Source organism: Diorhabda carinulata, chromosome X (genome assembly GCF_026250575.1).
Source record: "Diorhabda carinulata isolate Delta chromosome X, icDioCari1.1, whole genome shotgun sequence".
Classification (NCBI taxonomy): domain Eukaryota; kingdom Metazoa; phylum Arthropoda; class Insecta; order Coleoptera; family Chrysomelidae; genus Diorhabda; species Diorhabda carinulata.
Genome location: NC_079472.1, coordinates 1,515,566 through 1,536,794, shown reverse-complemented (window position 1 = coordinate 1,536,794; position 21,229 = coordinate 1,515,566). Strand labels below are relative to the sequence as shown.

General features: G+C 32.3%; 4 protein-coding genes across 9 annotated transcripts; 2 read left to right on the top strand and 2 right to left on the bottom strand.

The window, feature by feature from the left end:
- Window positions 1-342: 342 nt before the first annotated feature.
- On the bottom strand, window positions 343-903 carry LOC130902731 (28S ribosomal protein S14, mitochondrial). Its single transcript, XM_057814993.1, has 2 exons — window positions 781-903; window positions 343-730 (listed from the first exon to the last, which is right to left on the bottom strand). Exons 1-2 carry the CDS (start codon window positions 832-834, stop codon window positions 407-409), a joined length of 378 nt encoding a protein of 125 aa, XP_057670976.1. The 5' UTR covers window positions 835-903; the 3' UTR covers window positions 343-406.
- Window positions 904-1,162: 259 nt separating this feature from the next.
- On the top strand, window positions 1,163-7,159 carry LOC130902729 (CDK5 and ABL1 enzyme substrate 1). The gene is made up of 3 exons (XM_057814991.1): window positions 1,163-2,494; window positions 2,553-2,804; window positions 4,710-7,159. The coding sequence occupies exons 1-3, from the start codon at window positions 1,593-1,595 to the stop codon at window positions 5,053-5,055; spliced, it is 1,500 nt and encodes a 499-aa protein (XP_057670974.1). The 5' UTR covers window positions 1,163-1,592; the 3' UTR covers window positions 5,056-7,159.
- Window positions 7,160-7,919: 760 nt separating this feature from the next.
- Window positions 7,920-8,653, bottom strand: LOC130902730 (autophagy protein 12-like). The gene has a single exon (XM_057814992.1). The coding sequence runs from the start codon at window positions 8,544-8,546 to the stop codon at window positions 8,196-8,198; it is 351 nt and encodes a 116-aa protein (XP_057670975.1). The 5' UTR covers window positions 8,547-8,653; the 3' UTR covers window positions 7,920-8,195.
- Window positions 8,654-8,842: 189 nt separating this feature from the next.
- LOC130902728 (kelch-like protein diablo) lies at window positions 8,843-20,266 on the top strand. 6 transcript variants are annotated; one of them, XR_009060463.1, is made up of 10 exons: window positions 8,854-9,025; window positions 9,094-9,534; window positions 10,509-10,751; window positions 10,821-11,079; window positions 11,132-11,333; window positions 11,386-11,529; window positions 11,592-11,934; window positions 14,041-14,789; window positions 17,714-19,576; window positions 19,619-20,266. XR_009060463.1 is itself a non-coding variant. In XM_057814989.1 (8 exons), the coding sequence occupies exons 2-8, from the start codon at window positions 9,169-9,171 to the stop codon at window positions 14,230-14,232; spliced, it is 1,749 nt and encodes a 582-aa protein (XP_057670972.1). In that variant the 5' UTR covers window positions 8,843-9,025; window positions 9,094-9,168; the 3' UTR covers window positions 14,233-20,260. The 6 variants fall into 6 exon arrangements, 1 of the variants encoding a protein (XP_057670972.1); XR_009060459.1 differs by having other exon boundaries at window positions 14,041-19,576; XR_009060462.1 differs by having other exon boundaries at window positions 14,041-14,954; window positions 15,138-20,260.
- The last annotated feature ends 963 nt before the right edge of the window (window positions 20,267-21,229 follow it).

Sequence of the window (21,229 nt, the reverse complement as noted above, 5' to 3'; positions counted from 1 at the left end):
TTCCTATTTTACATATACTAATTTTCAAAATTAGGTATAAACAGATATTATATAATATTTGTTTTAATTACATAAATCCAATAAAAATTATTTTATCATTAGAATTTATGTAATAAATACAAAAAGAAACATTTTAATATCCATCTCACTAGTTCTTCTTTTTTAACAACCTTGACAAATCTATAGATTTCGATGTATTAAACTGTCAAACATTATAACCAACAAAAAATTATTGACAGTAAATTTGCGTTTTGTATTATTTAGTGATGTTTTTATCTGGATTTGTTAACACTTTTGTTTTTTTCTTGAAAATTTTCTCGATAATCGTAAATAAAGACAAAATTTAATGTTTAAATTCATTTTATTACTCACAATATACATTATGGGAAATGTTACATAATATTTTCTACCACATAGCTCTTTGTATACCACAAAGTTTATTGTAGTCCGCTAGTTGCCTAAAAACAATTCTACTAACTCTCCATCTATACACAACTCCTCTAGGTCTAGATGTTATAACGCAGCGTTTGTTCGTCCTAACTAAAGCAGAGTCTCTTGGTAAAGCGGCAATTTCAGCGTCTGCTATTTCTCTTAATTCCGGAGGAAGAACGTCGTTTTTCCTCATGGTGTTTATTCGAAGTCTCAAAGGAGCATATTCGGTAGTTATTTTCCTTCTTTTAACATCTCTAATCATCCAACGGTTCACCCATTTAGTACGAATTTGTTGTAACTACAAATAATTTTAAACATCTACGATTACTTAAAATGATAATAACTTACATTTTGTGAATTATTTAACGTTAATAATCCTGATATTTGTTTAAAAATATTCATTTCTATTGTTATTTCTTATATATTTCTTTTTATAACCCTATTGTTTCTTCTTCTTTTATTCGAATTTGGGTCATGGCATGATACAAGAAGAAAATTCATAGAGTTAATATTGAAAATAAAGGGGAATGTCAATTCAATAGAAAAATTATAATTTTATTCAAATAAAGAAATAATTACAACTAAATTTCATAATAATTAGTAAATAGCTTTTTATAGATAGTATCTGTTATATTTCTAGTTAACTTTTAGGGTGCAATTTCATGTTGAAGCTCAACGCTAGCTTCGAACGTCAAATGAGGTCACGTGGTATAATTTTGACTGGAACGACAAAACTAAAAATCGTTTAGTTTTTCAAATTGGAAAACTGTTTTTTTCTTAGCGTTTCGAAGCTTGACGCTGCATCAATTTAAGATGAAGCTCCAATCGATATTGTCCCACGTGACCTTATTCAACGCTCGAAGCTAGCGGTAAGCGTCAGCATGAAATTGCACCTTTACTGTCATTAAAAAAACGTGTTAGCTGTCATTACTATTTCATAATATTGGTTCGGTGTTATTTTTGCTTTTTTTACGTTTTGAAATTGAAGTTGTACAAATAAATATAAAAAAATTATCGCGTGTTTGTTTTGAAAGTAAATATGTGTCTGCTTCTACTAAATAATGATATATCAAATCCTTTTGTTGTTATTATGAACTTTGCCTCTAAGTTATGTGAAAAAAGAACTATAACTAATCTGTGACATCACCTTTAATAAGTAAATGGCAAATTCTTTAAAACGTACCCGTTCGCGTAGAAGGATAGCCGCTCTATCCTTCCTGACAAATATAACTCTAGACGGAAGTTATCAGGATACGAAAGTTTTTTCTAATAAAAATGGGGCTGTATTTAAAGCCTCGTTTTTATGTACAGAAGAAAGTTTACCCGAAGAAGATACGGAAGTGATAAACGAAACTTCTTGTTTACTTAATTCACAAATAAGTAATGAGAAGTTTACTCCTGTTGTTGAACGACAACAATTTAAGAAATACAGACCTAGTACAAGCGATTCGGAGTCTGAAAGTATCATAACCCCAATTAAAACTGTCGACGGCGGTTCTTTAAAAATAAATAATAGGTCAGATATTTTAGATCGTGAAGTGAAAATAATACCAAAAATATTGAAAAAACTTCCGCATCAAGTATCATCGTGTAGTGAAAGTGATAAAAAACGTGATAAAGGAAGCAGTTGCGAAAGTTTAGGTTCGGTAAAAATCCGAAGTAAAACAGTGGAAAAGAATGTACATAAAATCACTTTTCTAAAACCGACTAAAGATAATAAATTTTCGGGCGAAAGAATCGTTTTAGTAACAGCTAAAAATTCCCCGTTTTTAGTCTGTTCTTACATCCCATACAAAAGAAGCTACAGACCGAATATAAACAGGGAAGGCCAAAGGAAAAGGACTATTTCTGGTAATAGACCGCTATCTACTAGCGGGGATGGTTTGGATCCTTACGATTCCTTAGGGATTAAAAGAGCACGGGACGGACAGGAAGAATCCTATGGATATTTATTAGAATCTACCGTGTATAAAGACGTTATTTTGAAAAGGAATACCATCGACGATCCGACTGACCAACCACAAGATCCTCTAAAAAGAAACGCTCGACATTTTGTTGCAAGGTAAGTTTAATTTTTTTTATTATTTTTTTTTTTTGGAAATTTAGTGAATGTTTCGCAGACCTAGCTCCCACGGGATATTAAACGCAGTTCCTGCGGAAATAAAAGAAGATAATTTTAAATATATGTACCACCCAGATTTGTTAGATGATCCTGAACTTATTGTCGGTAAACACAGGACTGTTTTGACGTTTACTTCGTACGTTACGTCCGTTATTGATTACGTGAAACCTTCGGATTTGAAAAGGGAGATAAATGAGAAGTTCAAGAATAAATTCCCTCATCTAGATTTGACTTTGAGTAAATTGAGAAGGTTCGTATGAGACGTTTTTCGCTTTAATTTTTATTTTCCTCGTATATTTGTTGTTTTATGTTATTTTTTCTATGATTGGTACCGTTTTTTGTTTGTTTATTGATTTTTTCATGATTTGGCAGCTGATAATTATAATTAGATGGATAAAAATAAAAGTAATTTTATACTATCGAGTTCCCCTCGTATTTTGGTTCATCAGATTTCAATGAATTTTTTCTAAATTTTTGTTTTTATACTGTACTTGTGAAAAAAATAGAACAAAATCCGATTTTTTCATGTTTCGATGAATTTAAGGCACATTATCAGTTATAATTCCAAAATAGAAGTTATATTTCAACAAATACCAATTTTTTTATAGAAAATTACTAATTTCATGGGGTTTTATGTTATTTTTACTTTTATTGGTACCAATTTTTACTATTTATGAATTCTTTTTATGATCTAGTAGCTGGTAATAATAATTAGAGAAAGATAATTTTATACTATCGAGTTCCCCTCGTATTTTGATTGTAGTAACTCGAAAAATCATCAGATTTCAATGAATTTTTTCTAAATTTTTGTTTTTATACTGTACTTATGAAAAAAATATAGAAATAATCCAATTTTTTCATGTTTCGATGAATTTAAGGCACATTATCGCGTTCCCCTCGTATTTTGTTTCGGAAAAATCTAAAATTATCCAATTCCAATTATTTTGTCCAAATGTTAGTTTTAATGACGAATTTAAGGAAAAAAAAATACGTTTTATCAACTATCAAGCAAAACAATTTTTTTTATTATTAAAAATTACATTTGTCGACAAGAATGTAGGTCTTGGAATGCCATGTACATAACTAGAACTTTTATCTACCCTCTTTGTAATACAAACATTCCTCTTCAAAAATAACCGATAAGATTGTTTATCTGTATTCGAGCCCTCGCCTTATCAATTAGTCGCCCGAATGCTATTTTATCTACATTATAAACGAAATTTCTAGTTTCAACCTATATGAAATAATATTTTCATTTTAACATACACGTAAAATATCTAACTTGAACATTTTATTATGATTTTATGACTTCAAAATTCATTGTCATATAAATAAAAGTACATCAACAAATATCAACTTAACCTATTAGTTTGGCAGACATCTTGTGATGATTTAATAACAAGACGCGTTTTATTTCTTACACTCGATCATTGAACTCTATATTATACGTATCTGAAATCGGTTCACAACCGAACAAAACAGCTGAAAATAAGTAGAGAGGGGCAGTAAAAAAAGAACGATATATATACTAGTAGAAGTAAATTAAATATGTGGTGGTATCCCTATCTTTATCCCACTCGTTAGAATGAAATTTATATTATGATAATCGGCAGATTTCTTATTTCTAGTATTAGACGTATTGGATTATGTAATTTGGTGATTTTTGTGTATATATAGGCGAAAATAAAATACTTTAAATAAAAAGATATATAGTATTTCCCAAAATATTTGAACATCTACGTTACATATATCACATAACCTGAATTTGACATATCACAGCAACAGCTGATCGATTCGTATAGATACGAGGTACATATAAAAGGGATATATGAAAACTAATCTTTGATTTAACGAAGTGATTAATTTTAGTACGATTATTTTAATTTGTGTTCAATAACTGACATAATTATGTTTATTTGTCGAGCCTCCAACTGTCTTACATAACAAGTTTTTAAAAACAGTTTTAATATAATAGGCTCTGCAGTTTTCTTGTAAAAAACTTGTTGGATTGAATTTTTTTCGTAAATCAATTATATAACCAAAAAAACGAGGGGAGCACGATAGTTTTATCGAAGAAATGTTCGTAGAGAACAAAGTTTCCACAAGGAATGTTTACGTTACAAATTTATCGGTCAAAAATGAAATTTTATTTTAGTATAAAAAGGGAAATGCGGAAAATCGCCAAACAAGAATGCAACATAGACTTACTGACCGTGGCGCAGGCGTACGTCTACTTTGAAAAATTGATCCTGCGCGGTTTGATTCACAAACAAAACAGGAAATTGTGCGCAGGAGCTAGTTTGATCCTGTCTGCTAAATTGAACGATGTCAAAGGGGATAATCTAAAATTATTGATTGAAAAAACTGAAACGACTTTCAGATTGAATAGAAAGGAGTTGATGGCTTCGGAATTTGCGGTTCTGGTTGCTTTAGAATTCGGAATGCACTTACCGAATCACGAGGTTTATCCTCATTATCAGAGGTTATTGTACGAGTCGTAAATAAAAAGTTTGATGTTTAATTGGGGTAAATTATCATTTAGGGTTACTTTGGTTTCTTGAATTTTTATTGGTTCGAAAACGAATTTCACAGATTTTGATGGTTTTTATGGAAGTTTTTCGGTCAAATATTCGCAAGGAAAAAGTTTCTTCTAAAATTGTTCACCCTAAAGCGAAATTAAGATGTTTTTAACCCAAATTTCAGCCGATAAGAAATTTGGTATTAATACGCTAGACAATATGGCAACAACGCTTCCATATCGAATGTTTACGTAATTCAGTGGCTGGTTTATCAATTTTTTTTTATGGTTTTGTTGATAAAACGTTTAATTTTAGATTTATTTCAACTATTATTGTTTTTATTTTAATGGAAATAATTTTTGGACGCGTCGATCTAATTTTTATAAAGACCGTAACGTCGAAAGCCATTGTAATTTAAATAAATTCAAAATCGAGTCGATATGTCAACAAAAAATGGTTTGACAAGTGAAAATTTATTTTTTGATCGAACCAGAGCGATTTATTAACCAATAAGGGCTGAAAATCTGGCAACAATGCTTCCAGAAAGAAAGTTTACATGACAATTTGATTCGTTTGCAATGAAATCTGACAACAACGCTCTCAGATGGAATGTTTACATGACAGTTTTGCTTATTTTGACAAACTAAAACGATTTATCGAACTAAATGACAATTTTATTCATTTGCAAAGAAATCCGGCAACAACGCTCTCAGATGGAATGTTTACATGGCAAACATGCCGTGTTTTCATCGAACCAGAGTAAATAATCTGCCAACAAGCATTTTTATACGAAAAATCTGGCAACAATGCTTCCACAAAGACTGTTTACGTGACAGTTTCGCTTTTTTTTATCAAACTGGAATGATTTTTGAGTCAAAATGACAACAACTCTTCCGTACAAAATGGTTACATGACAAAAATGCTGTTTTATTTTGTTTTTTCATCAATTTATCCGTTAATAAGATATTTTTATACGAAAAATTTGGCAACAATGCTTCCAAAAAGAACGTTTACATGACAATTTTGCTTTTTTTTTATCGATATAGACCGATTTATAAGTCAATAACAACTTTTTATTCGGTAAATCTGGCAACAATGCTTATTTATAGAATGTTTACATGACAAATTCGTTTGTTTTTATTGAACCGTACTGATTTATCAGTTGAAATTAATATTTCCGTAATAAATATGGCAACGACGCTTTCTTACAGTATCTTTACGAAACAAATTCGATTTTATTATTAAACCAGAGCGATTTGACAACAATGCAGTCGGATATAACGTTTCCATGACATACCTACAGGGTGATTTATACATATTAAGTAGTAGACAAATGAAATTACTTATTTAAATTATTTTCTATACTAATTTGAGTAAATTAGAAATATTTATGAAGTATAAAATAGCCTGGAAAGTTGACGAATAAAATTATATGATTAATGCCGTTCAAAATCTGACCAAATCTTAAAGTTCAGTATCATTAAAAAGTCAAGAAACCACTGATTCATTTTTTTAACACGTTGACTGCCGATTTTCACGAAATGATTCGTAAAACTTTTTTAAACAAATTTTGTTGATAGATTTTTATTTAAATAAAATTCTGAAAATTATCTTGGCAGTTAACGTGTTGAAACATTTTATTTAATTATTTTTTTTAACTAGAACTTATAGGAATATTGAATTTAGTCAATAAATAAATTAGATCCTGTATAATTGACGAATTATAAAATCTGACGTTTTATAGCACGGTCAAATTTTCAAATTACGTTGACGTAAATGGAATCACTTGACTATAAAAAAAATTCAAACCAAAATGATGATTTGAATAATTTAATTACGACAAGAAATTGATGGGGGGGTACAATAACATTATTAAAGGGGTGTTTTCATGACGTAAAAATATACGTGATTTTTTTTTAATTATTGACAACGTACGTAATCAACATGTACTTAAATTTTAGCAACTTTTTGATGTGATAGTTAACAAATAATCCTAGTCAAAAGTTTGATGCATCGGGCAAATTTTACAGGAAATGTTCTTAATATTTATACTGGTTTTGTTTTCAAAATATATTTTTAAAAATTATCAATTCGTTTTACTAAAATCCCCCTACCTCGATACGAATACGTTTACCACTAAAAAAACTTATTATAAAACCGAGTTGACACAATACGATGAATACTTACCCCTTCCTGACAAAATATTCTTTCCTCTTAATGATCCTCAAAGCGAATTAAACTACTTACAGTTCAATAAATTCCCCCATAAGATGAAAAAATTGACTCCCAACTATCCATTATTATAATAACTACGATGCCCTGTTTATACGTTATATAGTTATTCATCCCCAATTATCTCTGAATTAAACACAAACACTTGAAAACAATTCAAATAGTATTAGGAGTTATTTTGGAGCTTCTACCCCCTATTTTCTGAATTAAAGACACTAAAAAATGGTTTAAACAGCATTTGGAGTTGCCTTGGAGATTCTAAACCCTATTTTCTGAATTGAATACGTAAAAAAATGCTTTAAACAGCATTACGAGTTATTTTGTAGCTTCTACCCCCTATTATCTGAATTAAAACATTAAAAAACGGATTAAACAGCATTTGGAGCTTCTACCCTCTATTTTCTGAATTAAAGACACCTAAAAACAGTTTAAACAGCTTTGGGAGTTGCTTTGGAGCGTCTACCCCCTTTTTTTTAAATTAAAGACATTAAAAAACAATTTAAACTGTAATAGGGGTTGTTTTGTAGCATCTTTTCTCTACTAGATTCAGTTAAAACATGGTTTATAAAATACCATATTTATATTTTTAAATCACGTTTATATTGATGAAATAATTATATACATATATGTCGATGTTTTATTCAAATTTAAAGTTAATGTGTAAAATAAAATATTAAAAAAAAGAAAACAAACCTTTGTAGAAGCCATTCCATTGCTAATAAAGAAATATAACCGTAAATTACGAGATGGTTCCTTACATTTACCAAATAATTAAACATATAATATTCTTAAAAGCAAATATCACACATTTCTGATAAACAATACATAATGCTTTTAAACTTATTTATCTTTTACACTGAAAAGTTCACGTACAATTTTCGTTCGAAGTATTAACCCCAAGCCTGAGTTTTGCAGTAATGAAGTACTAGTTTACCATCCGTGCTATAGCAATCAAATAAATTCTTCACGACTTGATCCGGTGAGGGTGCAAAAGTTTGATTAACGTATAAAAATAGCTTTTCATTGGGTTCTAGTTTTAAATATTTTCTAATAAATTCGATGATCCATCCAATTTTCTTATCACTATCTACCGTCCACTTTTTCTTTTTCATTATAGGAGCATTACCAGTCGGTTTTAGTAAGATATCTACTTTGTGTTTCTCTGTTGATGTATCCTGAGTGATGTTCATAGATTGTAGGGAATCGCCCACTTCATGAATTTGGTCTGTTTCTTCACTCATTACAAACTTTTTAATTGAATATACACGATAAATTTTTTAAACATATAATTAATATGATATTGGAAATACTTTATTGAACTCAGGTTGTCAAACTTACTCAATAAAAAGTAGTAGTATTTTTTAAAATTTCATAACTAAAGTGTATATTATACATTTTTAATTCACAATTTTCATTTAGAAGAAAATCTATTAGAAATATCTCGATTATAATATAATAATAATGTTAATAAAATAATTAGAAAACATATAATGGATTTTTTTGCGAATATTTGCCTAGAATTTAAACTTCATATGTCAATTGTCAAAAACAAATCACATGTCAACTATTGTCAACATAGAAGGATATCGAAATTGTTGTTTTGCAGCAATTTTTAATTATTTTATTAGTAATTTAAGCTTAAGAATATTGATTTCTATAAAAATAATATTAAAGTCGCGAGTCGACAATTGCTTTGACTCTGTCCACTAAGTGTGTAAAGGTAATTATAATATTTAATAGTACACAGATTGATTTTAAAGTATTTTTTTCAATTATCAAACTTTTCAGATAGATACTGTGTGGGGTTGGGCGTCTCCGCCCTTGCGATTACAACTGGCAGGACACATTAGAAGCTCTTGTAGAATGGGCGAAACTACGGGAGGTGAACGTCCCCCATCACCAGCCCGTTTGTCCCATACCTCGGAAAAACACGCAAAAAACGTTCTAACAGAGTTAAATTTACTACGAAGACATAGAGAACTCTGTGATGTTGTATTTAACGTCGGTTCAAGAAAAATATTCGCTCATAGAGTTTTATTAAGCGCTTGCAGTCCTTATTTTAGAGCTATGTTTACTGGAGAGCTAATAGAATCCAAACAAACCGAAATAGCGATAAGGGATATAGACGAAGTCGCGATGGATTTGTTAGTTGATTTCTGCTATACTTCTCATATCGTTGTAGAGGAATCAAATGTGCAAATTTTATTGCCAGCAGCATGTTTATTACAGGTATTTATATTTCATGGGATCTTAACTACAACTAGGTAATCACAATTGAGCTGTGAAAAAAGTTAAATAAGAGATTTTGTTGTTGTTGTAGACTGAAAGTTTTAATACCATTTCTGGGTTGTATTTAATTAGAAGTATCTCGTTTTGATAATAATTTTGTAAGAAAAACTTAGATATATGGTTGGAAAACCCAGTAATTATGTAGAAAAGCCAGAAATTCGTTAGAAAATCAAGAAATTGGTTAAAAAACCCGGAAATTATAGATACAAGGCAGGAAAATCCAAAATTTAGGTAGAAAATTCCAGAAATTAGGTAGGAAACCCAGAAATTATATATAAAAATTCAGAAGTTAGCTAGACAAACAAGGAAATTAGGTGAAAAGACTTCAGAAATTAGGTCTAAAAACCCACATATAAGGTAGGAAAATCCAGAAATTAACCAGAAAAACCAAAAAAAAAAGGAAGAAAATTCCAGAAATTAGGTAAAAAACCCAAAATTTTGCGTAGAAAACCCAAGAATTAGTTGTGATATTGGTTATAAAAACCAGAAATTAGGTGGAAAACATGAAATTTTGGGTAGGGAAACCCAGATATAAAGTAGTAAAACCAAGAAATTAGGTAGAGATATCCAGGAATTACTCAGAAAATTGAAAAATTTGCTATAAAACCTAAAAATTAGCTATGATAACCCAGAAATTAGCTAGAAAACCCCATAAATTAGGTGGAAAAACCTAGGTAATAGTGTTGTTGGTGTAGTGGTAGTGTAAACAATGTGTTCATTATGAATACTACAACCGTTCCAGAAATTAGTTGAACATCAGTGTTGCAATATCTCAAAACTTGAGTAGTCTCTAATATGTTTTGGACCTAACCTAACACAATTTACTTGTGCGCTCATCAAAATTTGTAGTTACCTGGTTGTAGTACTCACCCCAAGGTGTTTTTTTTACGATTAGTTCTCAAATTTCTTTTCAGTTAACCGAAATTCAAGATATTTGTTGCGAATTTTTAAAAAGACAGTTAGATCCCTCGAATTGTTTGGGTATTAGAGCTTTTGCCGACACACATTCCTGCAGGGAATTACTCAGAATAGCGGATAAATTCATCCAACACAATTTCCAAGAAGTCATCGAATCCGAGGAATTTTTTTTACTGCCGGTTAAACAGTTAGAAGATATAATCGCCAGCGATGAATTGAATTCTCGCGGTGAAGAACAAGTTAGTTGGAATTTTTTTTTTATATTTATACCTTCGAATATTTCGGTTGTAATTGCTGTTGCTTTTTAGGTATACACTTCGGTTATGTCTTGGGTGAAGTATAATTTAGCCGAAAGGAGACAGTACCTCCACCAAGTAATGGAACACGTCCGAATGCCTTTGTTTAGTCCGAAATTTCTAGTCGGTACCGTCGGTTCTGATTTACTAATCAGATCTAACGAACGTTGTAGAGATTTAGTGGACGAAGCCAAAAATTATCTTCTGCTTCCACAAGAACGACCTCTGATGCAAGGACCAAGAACTAGACCGAGGAGACCGACAACGAGGGGTATGTTCCTCTTAGAGCGCGTAACAAAAAAATTTCAATTTGACGTTTTTAGGGGAGGTGTTGTTCGCCGTCGGGGGTTGGTGTAGCGGTGACGCGATATCTTCAGTGGAAAAATTCGATCCACAAACTATGGAATGGAAAATGGTGGCTCCGATGAGTAAAAGGAGGTGCGGCGTCGGCGTCGCCGTATTGAACGATCTACTGTTCGCCGTCGGGGGACACGATGGGCAAAGTTACCTTAACAGCATCGAGAGGTGAAAATTCTATAGTCGTATTTAATCAATTCCGAACCGATTTTTGTTGCAGATACGATCCGCAAACTGATCAATGGTCTTGCGACGTTGCCCCGACAACTTCTTGTAGGACCAGCGTGGGGGTGGCCGTGCTGGATAATTTACTGTACGCCGTCGGCGGACAGGACGGCGTACAATGTTTGAATCACGTTGAACGGTGAATAAATTCACATTTTATCGATCGAATCCGTCCGGATTGTTTGTTTTTTTTTTGTTTAGATTCGATCCGAAGGATAATAAATGGACGAAAGTAGCCCCGATGACGACTAGGCGATTGGGAGTGGCGGTAGCGGTACTCGGTGGTTACTTGTACGCCATCGGAGGCTCGGATGGACAATCGCCTTTGAATACAGTCGAACGTTACGATCCTCGAAATAATAAATGGACGTTAGTGAGTCCGATGTCGACTAGACGCAAACATTTGGGTTGCGCGGTGTTTAATAATTTAATTTATGCGGTCGGGGGTCGCGACGATTGTATGGAGCTGAGTAGTGCCGAAAGGTACAATCCATTAACGAATTCTTGGAGTCCGATTGTCGCTATGACATCTAGAAGAAGCGGGGTAAGTATTTATATATATTTAGCTGGCAGACCCAGAAAGGAAATAGCTAGAAAAAACCAAAAAAAAGCGAAAAAACTTAAAAATGAACTCGAAAAATCCAAAAATTCACTGAAAAACTCAAATATCAAATAATGTCGAGTAAAAACCAGACGTTTCCAAGTAAACTTAAAAATTAGCCAGAAAAACCCAGATATTCGCTAAACAGGCAAGGAATAAGTTGGAAAATCGTAAAATTGGCTATAAAAACCCAGAAATTAGCTATACAAATGCAGAAAAGAGCTATAAAAACCGTAAAATAGCTCGAAAAACCTGAAATTAGCTGTAAATACCCAGAAATTGGGTGGAAAAACCTCAAATTTAGGTAGAAAAATCCAGAAATTAGGTAGACAGTCCCGAAATTTGGGTAAAAATTCCCAAAATTTAGGTAGAAAAACTCAAAATTTGGGTAGAAAGTTGAAAAACCCATAAATTAGCTAGACAAACCTAGATATTACGTAGAAAATCCCACATGCTAGGTAGAAAACCCTAAAAAAATTAGCTAGAAAAACCTAAAATTGGATATAAAAATTTTAAAAAATAACTAGAAAAAACCTGTAATTGGCTAGAAATGCCAAGAAATTAGGTGGGAAAACCCCAAATTTGAAGTAGAAAACCCAGAAATTAGTTAGAAAAATCTAAAAAATTAGTTAGACAAACCGAGATATTAAGGTAGAAAAACCCATATGCAAGGTAGAAAAACTTGGAAGTTAGATAGAAAAATCCAAATATAAGGCAGAAAAACCTAGAACTTGCTTAGAAAAACCCAAATCAAGGTATAAAAACTTGGAAGTTAAGTAGAAAAACCCAGATACGAGGTAGAAAAACTTAGAAGTTAGGTAGAGAAATCCAAATATAAGTTAGAAAAACCTAGAACTTGCTTAGAAAAACCCAGATAAAGGGTAGAAAATCCCAGAAATGAGTTAGAAAAACCGATATATTAAGGTAGAAAAACCTAGAACTTGCTTAGAAAAACCCAGATACAAGGTAGAAAAACTTGGAAGTTGAGTAGAAAAACCCAGATACGAGGTAGAAAAACTTGGAAGTTAAGTAGAAAAACCCAGATAAAGGGTAGAAAATCCCAGAAATTAGTTAGAAAAACCGATATATTAAGGTAGAAAAACCTAGAACTTGCTTAGAAAAACCCAGATACAAGGTAGAAAAACTTGGAAGTTGAGTAGAAAAACCCAGATACGAGGTAGAAAAACTTAGAAGTTAGGTAGAGAAATCCAAATATAAGTTAGAAAAACCTAGAACTTGCTTAGAAAAACCCAAATCAAGGTATAAAAACTTGGAAGTTAAGTAGAAAAACCCAGATACGAGGTAGAAAAACTTGGAAGTTGAGTAGAAAAACCCAGATACGAGGTAGAAAAACTTGGAAGTTAAGTAGAAAAACCCAGATAAAGGGTAGAAAATCCCAGAAATGAGTTAGAAAAACCGTTATATTAAGGTAGAAAAACCTAGAACTTGCTTAGAAAAACCTAGATACAAGGTAGAAAAACTTGGAAGTTGAGTAGAAAAACCCAGATACGAGGTAGAAAAACTTGGAAGTTAAGTAGAAAAACCCAGATAAAGGGTAGAAAATCCCAGAAATGAGTTAGAAAAACCGTTATATTAAGGTAGAAAAACCTAGAACTTGTTTAGAAAAACCCAGATACAAGGTAGAAAAACTTGGAAGTTAAGTAGAAAAACCCAGATAAAGGGTAGAAAATCCCAGAAATGAGTTAGAAAAACCGATATATTAAGGTAGAAAAACCGATATATTAAGGTAGAAAAACCTAGAACTTGCTTAGAAAAACCCAGATACCAGGTAGAGAAAAACCCAGAAATTGGCTAGAAAAACCTGTAACTTACTGAGAAAAACCCAGACATAGATAGAAAAACTTGGAAATTAGGTGAAAAAATTCAAATAAAAGGTAGAATCACCCAAAAATTTGCTAGAAAACTCCAGAATCTAGATAGAAAAACTCAGATATAAAGTTGGAAAACCCGGAAATTTGGTAGGAATATATAAAAAATTTTTCTTTCATCCAATGTCCCGTCGATTTAATTCTCTTTTGTTGTATACAGGTCGGATTGGCTGTTGTAAACGGTCAATTGTACGCCGTTGGTGGTTTCGACGGTACTGCCTATTTAAAAACCATCGAATTTTACGATACGGAACAAAACCAATGGAGATTGTGCGGCTCGATGAATTATAGACGTTTAGGTGGTGGAGTTGGAGTAATGAGGATGCCGCAAACTGAAAATCGGATTTGGTAGCAAATACTTTATGTCGTTTAAACGGCGTTTTATCAAATCTACACAATGTGATCTAAAAATTAACCGGAAGGATAAAAATAAACGACGACGGATCGATATTTATTTCATATATATATACGATTCTATACAACCCCTCGGTTGTTGTTGTTGTTTCTTTTTTCGATTGAAATTCGTGTTTGATTGATTTTTATAAAAATTTTTTATGCCAATTGGTTCGGTTAGTTTGGGATCACGTTGTATAATGTTGAGAAAAAAAGCTAACCTCGAAAAATTTCTACTAGAATTTAAAATCACAGAAGTTGAAATGGATCGAGTTTGTTTGTTCACTCATTACGATGTATGGAAATGTAATGTTGTATTATATGGAAAAAAATCGAGACTTGAAGATATATTAAGAGTTTTTCCAAGTGGAAACGGGGACAGAACGTTCCTAAAGGGCTAAAAACACTAGTTTATTGGCATTTTTATCACCAAAGGCATAATTTCTTCAAAAATTCTCTGGCTAAGTGAAAAATGGCGTTTTTTCGAGTAAAAGTGAGGTTAGAAAGTCAAGAGACGTAAGTTTGTTAGAATTTCTCTAGTTTAGGATGTTATGATGGTTCTCCAAGTCACAGATTGTACCCAAAAACACTAATCTATTGGAATTCATATCACCAAGGGTATAATTTCTTCAAAAATTCTCTGAATAATTGAAAAATGGCGTTTTTTCGAGTAAAAGTGAGGTTAGAAAGTCAAGAGACGTAAGTTGGTTAGAATTTCTCTGGTTTAGGATGTTATGATGGTTCTCCAAGTCACAGATTGTACCCAAAAACACTAATCTATTGGAATTCATACCACCAAGGGTATAATTTCTTCAAAAATTCTCTGACTAAGTGAAAAATGGCGTTTTTTCGAGTAAAAGTGAGGTTAGAAAGTCAACAGACGTAAGTTGGTTAGAATTTCTCTGGTTTAGGACGTTATGATGGTTCTCCAAGTCACAGATTGTACCCAAAAACACTAATCTATTGGAATTCATACCACCAAGGGTATAATTTCTTCAAAAATTCTCTGAATAATTGAAAAATGGCGTTTTTTCGAGTAAAAGTGAGGTTAGAAAGTCAAGAGACGTAAGTTGGTTAGAATTTCTCTGGTTTAGGATGTTATGATGGTTCTCCAAGTCACAGATTGTACCCAAAAACACTAATCTATTGGAATTCATATCACCAAGGGTATAATTTCTTCAAAAATTCTCTGAATAATTGAAAAATGGCGTTTTTTCGAGTAAAAGTGAGGTTAGAAAGTCAAGAGACGTAAGTTGGTTAGAATTTCTCTGGTTTAGGATGTTATGATGGTTCTCCAAGTCACAGATTGTACCCAAAAACACTAATCTATTGGAATTCATATCACCAAGGGTATAATTTCTTCAAAAATTCTCTGAATAATTGAAAAATGGCGTTTTTTCGAGTAAAAGTGAGGTTAGAAAGTCAAGAGACGTAAGTTGGTTAGAATTTCTCTGGTTTAGGATGTTATGATGGTTCTCCAAGTCACAGATTGTACCCAAAAACACTAATCTATTGGAATTCATACCACCAAGGGTATAATTTCTTCAAAAATTCTCTGAATAATTGAAAAATGGCGTTTTTTCGACTAAAAGTGAGGTTAGAAAGTCAAGAGACGTAAGTTGGTTAGAATTTCTCTGGTTTAGGATGTTATGATGGTTCTCCAAGTCACAGATTGTACCCAAAAACACTAATCTATTGGAATTCATATCACCAAGGGTATAATTTCTTCAAAAATTCTCTGACTAAGTGAAAAATGGCGTTTTTTCGAGTAAAAGTGAGGTTAGAAAGTCAACAGACGTAAGTTGGTTAGAATTTCTCTGGTTTAGGACGTTATGATGGTTCTCCAAGTCACAGATTGTACCCAAAAACACTAATCTATTGGAATTCATATCACCAAGGGTATAATTTCTTCAAAAATTCTCTGAATAATTGAAAAATGGCGTTTTTTCGAGTAAAAGTGAGGTTAGAAAGTCAACAGACGTAAGTTGGTTAGAATTTCTCTGGTTTAGGACGTTATGATGGTTCTCCAAGTCACAGATTGTACCCAAAAACACTAATCTATTGGAATTCATATCACCAAGGGTATAATTTCTTCAAAAATTCTCTGAATAATTGAAAAATGGCGTTTTTTCGAGTAAAAGTGAGGTTAGAAAGTCAACAGACGTAAGTTGGTTAGAATTTCTCTGGTTTAGGATGTTATGATGGTTCTCCAAGTCACAGATTGTACCCAAAAACACTAATCTATTGGAATTCATACCACCAAGGGTATAATTTCTTCAAAAATTCTCTGGCTAAGTGAAAAATGGCGTTTTTTCGACTAAAAGTGAGGTTAGAAAGTCAAGAGACGTAAGTTGGTTAGAATTTCTCTGGTTTAGGATGTTATGATGGTTCTCCAAGTCACAGATTGTACCCAAAAACACTAATCTATTGGAATTCATATCACCAAGGGTATAATTTCTTCAAAAATTCTCTGAATAATTGAAAAATGGCGTTTTTTCGAGTAAAAGTGAGGTTAGAAAGTCAAGAGACGTAAGTTGGTTAGAATTTCTCTGGTTTAGGATGTTATGATGGTTCTCCAAGTCACAGATTGTACCCAAAAACACTAATCTATTGGAATTCATATCACCAAGGGTATAATTTCTTCAAAAATTCTCTGAATAATTGAAAAATGGCGTTTTTTCGAGTAAAAGTGAGGTTAGAAAGTCAAGAGACGTAAGTTGGTTAGAATTTCTCTGGTTTAGGATGTTATGATGGTTCTCCAAGTCACAGATTGTACCCAAAAACACTAATCTATTGGAATTCATATCACCAAGGGTATAATTTCTTCAAAAATTCTCTGAATAATTGAAAAATGGCGTTTTTTCGAGTAAAAGTGAGGTTAGAAAGTCAAGAGACGTAAGTTGGTTAGAATTTCTCTGGTTTAGGATGTTATGATGGTTCTCCAAGTCACAGATTGTACCCAAAAACACTAATCTATTGGAATTCATACCACCAAGGGTATAATTTCTTCAAAAATTCTCTGACTAAGTGAAAAATGGCGTTTTTTCGACTAAAAGTGAGGTTAGAAAGTCAACAGACGTAAGTTGGTTAGAATTTCTCTGGTTTAGGATGTTATGATGGTTCTCCAAGTCACAGATTGTACCCAAAAACACTAATCTATTGGAATTCATACCACCAAGGGTATAATTTCTTCAAAAATTCTCTGAATAATTGAAAAATGGCGTTTTTTCGAGTAAAAGTGAGGTTAGAAAGTCAAGAGACGTAAGTTGGTTAGAATTTCTCTGGTTTAGGATGTTATGATGGTTCTCCAAGTCACAGATTGTACCCAAAAACACTAATCTATTGGAATTCATATCACCAAGGGTATAATTTCTTCAAAAATTCTCTGAATAATTGAAAAATGGCGTTTTTTCGAGTAAAAGTGAGGTTAGAAAGTCAAGAGACGTAAGTTGGTTAGAATTTCTCTGGTTTAGGATGTTATGATGGTTCTCCAAGTCACAGATTGTACCCAAAAACACTAATCTATTGGAATTCATACCACCAAGGGTATAATTTCTTCAAAAATTCTCTGAATAATTGAAAAATGGCGTTTTTTCGACTAAAAGTGAGGTTAGAAAGTCAAGAGACGTAAGTTGGTTAGAATTTCTCTGGTTTAGGACGTTATGATGGTTCTCCAAGTCACAGATTGTACCCAAAAACACTAATCTATTGGAATTCATATCACCAAGGGTATAATTTCTTCAAAAATTCTCTGAATAATTGAAAAATGGCGTTTTTTCGAGTAAAAGTGAGGTTAGAAAGTCAAGAGACGTAAGTTGGTTAGAATTTCTCTGGTTTAGGATGTTATGATGGTTCTCCAAGTCACAGATTGTACCCAAAAACACTAATCTATTGGAATTCATACCACCAAGGGTATAATTTCTTCAAAAATTCTCTGGCTAAGTGAAAAATGGCGTTTTTTCGACTAAAAGTGAGGTTAGAAAGTCAAGAGACGTAAGTTGGTTAGAATTTCTCTGGTTTAGGATGTTATGATGGTTCTCCAAGTCACAGATTGTACCCAAAAACACTAATCTATTGGAATTCATATCACCAAGGGTATAATTTCTTCAAAAATTCTCTGACTAATTGAAAAATGGCGTTTTTTCGACTAAAAGTGAGGTTAGAAAGTCAAGAGACGTAAGTTGGTTAGAATTTCTCTGGTTTAGGATGTTATAATGGTTCTCCAAGTCACAGATTGTACCCAAAAACACTAATCTATTGGAATTCATATCACCAAGGGTATAATTTCTTCAAAAATTCCCCGGTTAAGTAAATTGCGATGTTTCCTCAAGCGAAAATACGGTTAAACAATACCCAAAGTTGTGGAAACACAATTATGTCGGAATCCTTATTAATAGGGACACAATTTCTTCAAAAAATTTCTTCTTTAATCGAAACCTAATAGTAACACGCCACCCCGCGCCACGTTCCGAATATGTTTTTCCATTTAATTCAATCGTCTGCGTACACACTCAGTATATTACACGCCACGCCACCCCACGCCACGTATCGAATATGTTTTTCCATTTAATTCAATCGTCTGCGTACACACTCAGTCCACTACACGCCACGCCACCCCACGCCACGTATCGAATATGTTTTTCCATTTTCCATGATGTTTCCTCATAGGTACAGACGATTCCCAAATGTCTAGAACTTCTTTTCGAAATGGATGAATCAGGTTATTGATTAATTTGTCTTACGAATCAACATTTGTGGTCAAAATTATTCCATCATCATTCGATGCTGAAGAAAAAACAGGCAGGAGGAGACTGCCGAGACGGCTCAGGGCTCAACGACCCCAGATGTCTCGACCACCAAATCTCCCTCCACCCAGACTTTTCCTTATCGAGAAATTTGAAGAAATTATTCACCGAATGCACTTTTACATGTCAAAGTATGTGAAATTAATAAAGAAATGTAATAATTGGACACATTATAGATGTCATGAAAATATCTATATACGCGAGTTGATTTTAGGGAAAAAAAAGTTTTGTAGATATTAATCGGAAGTGTTATTGACTGCTGTAATTTTATATAATGGTAAATAGTATAATTATTATATAAAAAAAAATGTTATCGATATTTATATATATGCAGTAGACCCTATCTATAACGATATTAAAAGCACCTGACGATTTCGTCGTTGTTAAAAAAGAATATCAACGAAAACTAGATTAAAAATGCTGCACAGCTCACTTATAACATACAACACTTGATACATTACATAAAACACTTGACATAAGGCATAGAACACTTGACAGGTGACATAAAACACTTGACATAAGGCATAGAACACTTGACAGGTGACATAAAACACTTGACATGACATAAAACATTTGACAGATGACATAAAGCTTACAGCAAACCAAACAAACTTTTGCAAATCCATCGTTATAAAAAGAGACTACCGTATTTGTTTTCCTTTTTTTTGTACCATAAGTTTTGAAATTCTATTTAAATAAAACTAATTCGGCCCTAATAACAATGGGAAAGTTATAAATTTTAAAATAAATTAAGTAAGTGTGTAAGATCGGCTAAGGTGGTATTTTTTTCTTCGAGTTGTCATTACTGCTTCTTCTTCTAATCTCTTAATCTTGCTATGTAATCGATTATTGTAGTGTTTATACAAATAATTCTCCTATACAATTCATCCGACAGCATAGTCCGAACATTTTCATATATATTTGGAAAAACTAAACACACTGTATATAAAATTTCGTCATTCAACCTGGATAATTGTTAATCGAATCGTTGGTGTGTTTAAACGTTTAGAAATCGTGTGAATTTTTAATGGAAAAGTCATTGGAAACCCATTGTTTTGTCTAAATTTTATTATTTAAACATTTCGTCATATATGATGTTAATAAATTTGATTCTTATATAATTTAAATTCTCTTATATGTTTTTTTATGTTATTTTTATTTATTTAAATATACTTTTCATTACGAAAACATTGTTTTTAATTTATATTGCCTCAATTGTTTAATAAAAAATTGAAATACCCCCTCAAGGAGCTGTTGGGACCTTGATATTGAAAAAGGGGGCCAACGGTACAGAAGGGAAACGGGTGCAAAGGTACCTAAGCCATAATCATGTATCACGAACAATGCTTCTCCCCATATGTTCTCAGTAAACCACCATGGCTTTTGACAAGGCCAAGGCTCAAAAACCCCGGATCCTATCTCCAAATCTCCTTCATCCAGCTTGAAAGTCCAGGTAAAGCCTGTTAAAAGGCCAAAAACCCTGGTTCTATGCCTATCGTGCAAAGAGTTGGTCCCAAAAGGCATAAAACTATGAACTAATCTAAAACTGACCGTATATCGAGGATAATCCGATACTGGCTTCAGGAATGCCCATTGAACAACGAGTTGGCCCCAAAAGGTATAAAACTGACCATGAATCGAGCATTTCTACCCCTTGAGTATACCCTAATTAATCACAGTTAAAGCCAATACACATGATTGGCTCTTCAGAGGACATTAACCTTTGATCATTTCAAATGGGGCACGACGGGATTATTACAAGACCTATATGATTAATGTCCTTAGCCGCGCACTATTCTAGTAAGAACTTGGAGGATATACGAAATAAAAGGTAATAAAATGGAAAAATATTACGTTTATAGGGAATGTTACAGATAAAAATCACCATTTGTTTTTGTTATTACGTAAGAAATGCATAAAATATTTCAAAATAACATTTAAAAAAACTAACCTCAATCAAACACTTCAGGAAACAGCATATCTATATTATTTAATGCTAACTTGCATATGGATTCCTCTTTTTCAGTTTTAAACGAAGTGAGTCAAAATTAAAGATCGTTATTATTTAATTTTATGTTTAAATATCAAAAAAAATTAAGCTTATCAGGATTTTTAAAAATAATAAAATAACGAACATAAAATACGTCATTA